This window comes from Lytechinus pictus, chromosome 7 (genome assembly GCF_037042905.1).
Source record: "Lytechinus pictus isolate F3 Inbred chromosome 7, Lp3.0, whole genome shotgun sequence".
In the NCBI taxonomy this organism is placed as follows: domain Eukaryota; kingdom Metazoa; phylum Echinodermata; class Echinoidea; order Temnopleuroida; family Toxopneustidae; genus Lytechinus; species Lytechinus pictus.
The window spans coordinates 45,793,446-45,803,091 of NC_087251.1; the positions used below are offsets into that span (position 1 = coordinate 45,793,446).

The following is a 9,646-nucleotide window of genomic DNA, read 5'->3' on the forward strand; positions in this document are numbered from 1 at the left end:
ATATGCTCTCTTTGATTGTACTTTACCCAAACTGCATTGGTTATTAGATCAGAAGTTCCCGAGTTGGGCACTTAAATGTTTCCTAAGCCAATCATACTCATCAAGTTTCAAGTTTCATTTATTTCTCCTCAAGAGATCAAGATAAAAATACATATAAAATAGGCAATGTAAATACAATGAACATCAAATTTAAAGAAAGTGAGGAAGGTAATGACCAAAAAGGAAGAAACCTTGTGTGAGGCCAACCCATATTAGATCATAAATCTAACTAAATATAAAAAAAACAGAGTAGATTACATGTACTCCCTTTTCTCCCCTTCTTAAAGTGCCTCGAGCAACTTGATCAAATGTGGAAATGGAGCTTTAAAAATATCATGTATTATTATTATCATTGTATTCATTATCATGTACAATTACTACAGCACAAGTACATTATGCATACAATGGAAACCTCAAGCACAGGGAGACCTGAGAAGACCGCAAACCTCTCGACTTTTTCTTTGGGCTCTTATTACCTACCCTGCTAAAACCAATTTACTTCTAAATGTATGAGCACAGTACAACAGCATCTTTAATGCATGTATGAGGTCAAGCCCATGCAACTCCATGGTTAAACAATTCAAAGAATCGACCTTACTCATCGCTTGGTTTCATTTCGATGAAACCAAAACAAATTAAGACCTATTGAGAGTCCAAGTGTACGTGTACTTCTGCACTGTTTCATTTCCAATTGAAAAGTCACACAGCATACATTGTACCTAAATGTATGATCGTTTACAAGACAATTCTAACTGTAATCCATACTGCATCAGGGTTACCTTTTCATTCAAAGCAGATCGATGGAAATCTATAAGAACTAAGTATGATATTACTTTTACTAATACCTTTTCGAAATCATAATCACTGATTACTTTTGATTGAATGACAGAACATCTTTACAGTTCATGAAATCCAAGAAAAAAAAATAATCGAAAAAAGCCTTTTAGTTTTTATATTTTAATCAACAAAGTAGTTCCATCAATAGTACTGTTTACTAGAGAGCCATGAGTAAGGTGAATAAATATACATGAGAATATTATTTACATGGTAATTATTGATTATGATACATCCAAACAGTCTTGAATAATATATTTTTTAAATCCACATGAAAAATAACAACATCGAGAAGTTTGTTGGGGAAATACATTATAAAGAATAATGAGGAAGTCACATGCATTCTACATGTATTCTAATAAAATTGCAGGATTGACATCGAGAATGACATACCTTTGATTGATTTGTTAGAGATGGTGCTCGCCATCCTCTGGATGTGAGGTGCACTGTGGGTAGGTGACCCCGACGGTGACCCTGTAGGCGACCTTGACCCCTGAGAACCATTCTGGTTCTTTCTCCTCCCAACGACGACCCTCATTGGAACGTCTTCACTTGGCATGATGGACTTCAATCAATCAATCAATCAATCTGTAAAGACATAAGTTGCTTTAGGTTAATGCACAGATCCATGAGCTATGGAGCAGGTATAACAGCTTTGCCCTGCTTGCGATGCAATAATATCCAACAGGGCTTAAATTAATCAAGGTCATCGAAGGCCGTGACCTTGGATGCTCGGCTGAATAGCCACGATGCCCCTCTATTCGGCCTTGGAGATTTAGTGCCCTTTTTATTTTTCCCATTTGTGCTGGAATATAGAAATGTGCCCTTTCGGAAAAGAGGCCTTGCCCTTAAAAATATTGAAATTCAAGTCCTTGTACATGTATGTACATCATATCAGATGGACTGAGGATGAAGCATTCAGTAATCAATATTTTTATAATAATACATGAAGGCACTACTATTTTATAGGCAAGTGCTGACAGTGAATACAAAATGTATGGGTGCCAGCATGATATCCCATCCTCACACATATTCAATGGGTTATTTCGAGTCCGGCTTTAGCGTTGGTGTTGGTGTTAATACTTGGAAGCACAAATTGGATTGCATTTCCTACATGTACATGTACATGTAGCTCCAAAACCTGTACTGAGTTTACAAGAATGATGCAGACCACAATAACGGCTCAACACCTAGTGAGTGACTTCTCAGGACCAATTTCATTTAATGTTTGGTGCTACATGTATGCTCATGTAAAAATTGACCTCACACCAACATCAAAAGGTCAACACTGGGGAGTGTTTCATCAACATTTTCATCCGACAAGTCGTCAGATCTGACATCTTTCTCTGATGTTGATTGGCTGAGAGGTACTGTTACTATGGTAACTGTCGGATAAAATGGGACTTGTCGGATAAAACGTCCGACAAGTCCTTTCATGAAACGCTCCCCAGAACTTGAAAACACCCACTGATTTCAAGTCTCGTGTTGAATGCTGGTGTTGGTGTTAGGATGAATCAAATCATATATTTGTAGATTACATTGTACTCAACCTGGGGAGTGTTTCGTCAACATTTTTGTCTGATAACTTTCCTTGATTCCGATTGGCTGATAGGTACTGTTACTATGGAAACTGTCGGATAAAATGTCCGACAAGTCCTTTCATGAAACGCTCCCCAGAACTCCTAATACATGTTATCACCATTCACCAGTAGAGTGGGGGAAATAGGGATTTCATATATGGTCTCCATATATGAAATGTATCTCTTTCTGGCAATTAAAGAAAAGTAAACATGTGTTCAATTGGAAATCCTGGTTTCTCTACCAGGAAGCGTAAGAGGAAAAAGACCAAAGGCTCTCTGTATTTCCCCTCCGACTTCCCTTGTCTTCAATTACAGTTTTATGATGTTGATAACAGTCATTATACATGTGGAAATGCAAGAAGCATATATGAATATATATGGAGAAATTCAGCAGTACATGTACATGTAAGTAGGCCTAATATTGCAATGGCTGCAATAACAACATTGTATTGATATTGTTGATTTCTGTTTTCATATTGAATCAAACTTTGAAAACATTGACATTTTCAATTTGGATGCTTACAAATTAAAACTACAGTTCGATACTAGTCTCATTTTCAATGTTTAAATTAATTTGATGTCGGGAGGACTTTACATGTAACATGTATCTGATTGACGCATGCCTGCAACCAGCCATAACACACAGTAAAACACGAATCCCCAAAAGCTATCAAAATGAAGGCAAGAATCCCATAAAGAAAGAACACTTTTCAAATCAAATACTTTTCAAAACAATAATAAATGAGTGATCATGCAAGGAAGTTTGAAATCATACAAAATGAAATCCACAACAAATACTGCAGGACCTTCTGCAGAGCACATAAGAGCGCTTACTGTTGGACAAATTGAAACTTTACAATTGTGTTATTATTCAAACATTTTGTTTTAAGCTACAACACTCTGCTTAAAAGTATGAATCCTAAGTCACTGTCTCTTGAGACTGTTTTTCACTGGAGATAGGCCTACTATACATGTAGTTTGTTAGGCCTGTGCCAGCCAGCAAACCCACCCCCCCCCCCAATATATTCCAACTGCTTTAAATATGTATGTAATAACAAACAGGACTTAATCTGGTTTCACACAACCACTTGATCATTGCCTGTTACGTAATATACTAAGTGGGGGACCTATTCATGTTTACACTTTGCATCTCCCCCAGGATTACAGGTATACTTTGTCATGCTAATAAGCTCCTCTCTACAAAAGACAGTTTTGTTTACATTAAGTATTGAATATTGAGTGGTGTCCTTCCAGGGCCAGGGGGGAAACTGTTTTCTGGAAGTTTGTTATGACTGGCCTTTGCTTTGCATCCTTTTAAATCAATCAATTTTCTTCGCAAAGCATGAATGGAACTTGCAGTTTTGCTTCTGTTAATGTCCAGTGAATTTAAATTCAGCCTGTATGAAGAGAAACTTTAAGACTTTTGGTTTGACATTGGAAGTGTCTCAGTTCCTCTTCACACAGGTCAACACAATAACAAAAATTATGAAGACATGTTGAAAAAAAATTAAACCCGTGCTGTGTGAAGACAATTACATGCTTGTAATCTGACAGAAAATGAATATTCAATTCATGTTTTGTTAATATGCAATATAGAGGCTTCAAGAGATATTGAAAACATAGATTTCTATTTGTGTACATTTCAGAAATAAATGACAAAATATTTTGAATTGTCCTGAGATTATACAACTTAAGTTATTATAATATAGCTAAAGAGGGAGTTGTTTTTTCTTTAGATATTCATCTATATGATCCCAATTACCAAATCATGATTCCAATTTCTTTTCCATAAAAAAAGAAAGAGATAAACATCGCCATCCAGTCTCTTCACTGCAAGAGTAGAGTCATGATAGGCTAGCGAAGATGAGGTTTTTTCGTTCGTATATGAATAGGCATGACATCACAATGTAGGCCTAGGGCCTACCCTTTTTTGCTATTTTTGGACAGGCTGGTGCTGATGCTGGATGTCAATTTTTTTACCCCATGCCTTGCCCTTGGACTTGGCTTGAATTCTTGGAAACAAAATTAAGGATGTTGTTTTTCAAGACAAGAGTAGGCTAATTACAGGGCAGGGGAAAAAAAAGAAGAATGGCATGCAAATGCACAGTGTAAACTTTGTCTTTTCCTCGATATTATACTGATACTATGATAGTTTCAGTTTGCCATTATACCAGCAAAAAGATGTCCTTCTAAGCTCCTAGAGGAAGTTATTACAGAACTGGGCTGGGGCTGTATCTTGATGTATTTTTAGCACACAAGCACACAAAAAAAGCGTCAAGAGTACAAGAGAAATCACGCTTCATGTCAGTAATGCGCTAAATGATTTTAAAGATAAGTCTTTTATTTGTTCAATACAATTTTTCCAGTCGAGTTGATGATTGGTTGATAAAACTAAAACAAAAGAAGGCGTTCCTGAGATCGTAGATTGTAGGGACGTCTAAAAACTCTAAAGTATGAGTGTCTAATGACAATGTTTATGTTAAAGGGGAATCCAACCCAAATAAAAACATGTTTTTATAAGGAAAAGAAAAATCAGACAAGTTGATAGGTGAAAGTTTGAACAATACTGGACAAACAACAAGAAAGTTATGAATTTTAAAAAGTTGTAAATATTGGTAATCACTATACCCATGGAGACTTCAAATTGGCCGCATATGGGATGTCATAGTGATGTAGGGCAAGGACTACTCTTCCATGTACTCCAATACATATTATGGCTAAAATGTCATTTTTCCCAAAAGTTTTATTTCAATTTATATTTTTCTTTCATGAGGACATAAAACAATATACTACCCGGGTTATATTTAGATTACTGCCCCAGGGGAATGGGTACTTAGGAGAAAACCACTAATCCCTGATAATAAAGTACATGGCCTATGGGAAAGTTGTCCTTGCCCCTGGCCTTGTCATAATTTACTTACCCAGTTGCCAATTTGGAATCTACATAGTATTAGTGATCTCAGTTTTAAAGCAGCTATAACTTTCTTATTGCTTGTCTGATTTCTTTCAAACTTTCACCATTCTGTTTAATTTATTTTTCTCCTTCCCCACACAACATTTTATGACCAAGGCAAGGCTGGATTCCACTTTAAATACACAGATAAGACAATTTTCAGAATACAGATTTGAGATGACAGCATTAGTAGCCATTATCTTGCTGAGGTAATATTTATGTTAAAAGAAAATAAGACAAATTTTAGAATACCACCAAGCCTGGGTCCGAGATATTGAGTTGAACTCCAATGCCGCGGCCGCGCCGGAAAGTCCATTCCTGAGCCAAGCTGCGCTGGGCCTGGGCCGGGCTCCCAGCCTGCCAGCGCTGGGTAATCATCACCACACATTTCAGGCTCCAACCGGCCGATATGGGCGGGCCCCATACACCGTACCCGGTACACTCACACGTAAAGTCTCGGACTCGAACGAGATGAGCCGAGCCTGAGCTGGAAATTGAAACCTAACAAAATAAATATGAAAGAAATTCCTTGCCTTGAATTGTAAATCTCCAACCTGCAGTATGTATCGACGATGACGACGGACCGTTTTCAGTCTTGTTCTGAGCTATTGTAAAGATGTTTTCAACTCTTTCGACGACCGTGAGAGAAACACACCGCACTTTCCGAGCTGATCGATACTGTTTCTCTGGAGCAAGCTGTGCATATGCATGCTGCATATGCGCTATGCATAATTGCTCGAAGATCGAGCAAAATGCGCATGCCCAAATTACTTGTTTACATTTTGATCTCTGTTTCACGTGCACTCGAGTGCACCGAGCTGAGGGCTCGGACGGTCGACGGGTCTCGAATACTAGTAATAAACTTGAAAACTTTTACCCATATTGAAAAAAAAAGAATACTTTCCATCCCTATTCAGTTGTATCGGATGTCTGCTGATAATTGATTCATTGACTGGTTAGGCATATGATACCGAATAATATATAGCACATATGATAATGATAAATATCACGTCTCTGTGCGCTTTACGACAGAAGAAAAGAAATAAATTTCTTATTTTGTAGACAAAAATAAAATAAAAGAAAGTAAGAAAAGCATGTTTACAGAGGAGCAAATATAGAATAAAATAGGTATATCTTATTTTACCGAAAGTAATTTCAGCAGATGACATTTTGAAAGAACAAGAGACCAAGATATCAAGTTTCGGAATTACCTATTGGTATGTTGTTACATAGCATAAAAGCCTGTTGATATCTGGACGGAATAGCTCTATGCAGGTATTCTTTGGTACCTTAACTTTTTATCTAAATCCCCATGATCATAATCACAACCATAATCATGATCATCAATCAACTTCATCATATTCATCATCATATTCATCATCATAATCATCATCATCGCCGTCATCATCATCATCATCATCATCATCATCATATTTTTCTTTTCATTTTCACTTTCGATTGTTTTTATCATTGTTGTGATTATTAACAATGAGTTGAAAGCTGAGTATAACGAAGCTTTACAATTTTATGCTGTCACCCAATCATCATCATCATCGTAAAGCATTAAAAATGCCACAATTTTTCTTTCTTATAGTGCTAGCTCACAAATTAAGTCTGTTTATTTTCGCGTTTTATATGTGATCACCAATTATCAATCTCGGCCTTGAATGGACCGAAGTGCATGCTACTTTCTCAATCATCATCATAGGCCCGCCCCTCCTCAACACTATCATCATCATCTGCATTCTGCAGCAGTATCATCATCACCACCACCGGGCACCACCACCACCACAATTACCATCATCATTATCATCATCACCACCACCACCACCACCACCACCACCATCATCATCATCATCATCATCATCATCATCACCACCACCACCACCACCACCATCGTCATCATCATCATCATCATCACCACCACCATCATCATCATTATCATCATCATCATCACCACCACCACCACCATCATCATCATCATTATCATCATCACCACCACCACCACCACCACCATCATCATTATCATCATCACCACCACCACCACCACCACCACCACCATCATCATCATCATCACCACCACCACCACCACCACCACCATCATCATCATCATCATCCCCACCCCCACCACCACCACCACCATCATCATCATCACCTTGATCACCTTTGTAAATTGCTCTCAAGAAATCTTGGAGTCATTAATAAACTTAAACCTCATTTTCCGCATCACATTTTGAAATTATTGTATTCTACTCTATTGTTACCATATCTGAATAATGGAATTTTAGCCTGGGGAAATGCCTCTAAGACAACTTGAATCCATACTTAAAATTAAAAAAAAGAGCCGTGAGGATAATTTCTTCTTCTGACTTTCTGGCTCATACTAATCCGCTATTTTATTCAAACAAGTTATTGAAAGTAACCGATTTATATTATAATCTTGTTGGTATATTTATGTATCAACTAAATAAACAGGGTTTACCGAGTGTATTCTCTGATTTCTTTTTCAAAATCAAGAAATCCATTCCTACCCAACTCGACAAGTACATTTATTTAGACACCCATATAATTCAGGCGCCCTCTTTATATTCTTTTAAATGTAGGCTGAAATATTTCTTTTTACAATCGTACGCTAGTGGGTAAGCGCCTTGCTCGAGCGATTATCATGTAGAACTCTTTATAATGTATCGATTATTTTTCATTTGATTTATCTCGCTTCATTGCTTTAGGAGTTTTTAATCCTTAATTATTTTCTTCTGGGAACCTATATGTCTACAAGCTTTCAGAAGCGGATCTAGAGGGGGGGTTGGGGGGTTGCAACCCCCCCAAAAAAAAAAAATCCGGGGACCATTTTTTTAAATCTTATCTTTTTTAGATGCAAGAAAACGCCATTTTCACACACAGATTTTCAAAATTTTTCCCTACTGTGGGAGGGGGGACACCCCCCTCCCACACCCTCCCCCCTCGCTCGCTCCGCTCGCTTGGACTCGGTCGCTACGCTCCCTCGCATACCACCCCAACCCCCCCTTTATAAAAAGCTGGATCCGCCCCTGGGCTTTGCTTTTTAATAGGTTCTTCATATTTCACGATATTGTATTTCTTTGTAAAACACTACTTTTTTTGTCATGTTATGATTATGTTCAAGATGTATGTTTTTGTGGAATGTGAAGCAATAAAAATCAATCAATCAATCAATCATCATCATCAACTTCATCATCATCATCATCATCACCACCACTACCACAACCATCATCATCCTCATCTTCATCATCATCATCATCATCATCACCATCATCATCATCATCAACATCATCATCATCATCACCATCATCATCATCATCATCATCGTCACCATCATCATCATCATCACCATCATCATCATCATCACCACCACCACCACCATCATCATCGGTAGTGTCTTTGGTCAAAGTTACAGGGAAGACGAGCATGACTTCCCGCATGATGGCGCTATCATAAATTACACAATCCGGCAGATTACCAACGAAAATAATGTACAGTTTACTACAGGGTCTCGTTTCACAAAGACTTATAATAGTAAACAAAATAAAATAAAAAATCACAGTATCTAAAAAAAAGTACTACCAGCCAATAAAGTGAATGACTTCAGTAGCTTTGAACTGTATTTCGAATTTGTTATTTTAACAATTTTTTATGAAAAGGGCCCCTGATCTACCAACACCCCCCTCATCATTATTCTGATTTATTTTTAAGTTATGCTTGCTTGATTTTTTTTCTTCAATTCAATAAAATTACTCTTTGTTGGGGTGGACTTGTTCTTTAAAAGACATTTCATTCACTGAGCTATGAGAGTATGGTAACAATGAATCATTTAGGGGCGCACTGCAGGGGCGGATCCAGCTTTCGCCAATAGAGGGGAATGTTTTTCACCCACATTTTCCCCTGTCAGCCGCTCAAAATTGACTTTTGCTGGTTTCTTATAGAAGGCCTAGTCCTATAACAGTCACTATAGCTTCATTCTTTTAACACAAGATTGATATATAATAATCTCATAAGCCCTATTTAAATAGTGCGAGCGCTAAGCGCGAGCTAAACTTCTTGGAAATTTCATGTATTTTGTCCTGAAAATTGAACATTCTGGGCAGTGTTTGTGATCCTGAACAAAATGCGTATGTAAAAGTTATATTATACGTTCTAACCTGATCGAAAAGGGATCTGTTAAGGACTGTTTGTAGTTAGCCATGAAGACAATACATATTTC

The 9,646-nt window shown here is 37.4% G+C and overlaps 1 protein-coding gene across 3 annotated transcripts in view; it reads right to left on the reverse strand.

Moving 5' to 3' along the window:
- LOC129264328 (FERM domain-containing protein 8-like) overlaps positions 1 to 6,151 on the reverse strand; it is a 33,242-nt gene extending 27,091 nt beyond the window's left edge. For all 3 annotated transcript variants that reach the window (XM_054902190.2, XM_054902192.2, XM_054902189.2), the window contains exons 1-2: positions 5,940 to 6,151; positions 1,267 to 1,461 (exon numbers count right to left, since the gene is read on the reverse strand). In XM_054902190.2, the coding sequence (XP_054758165.2) occupies positions 1,267 to 1,432 (166 nt within the window). In that variant the 5' untranslated portion in view covers positions 1,433 to 1,461; positions 5,940 to 6,151. The remainder of the gene's footprint in view (positions 1 to 1,266; positions 1,462 to 5,939) is intronic.
- Between the last annotated feature and the right edge of the window lie 3,495 nt (positions 6,152 to 9,646).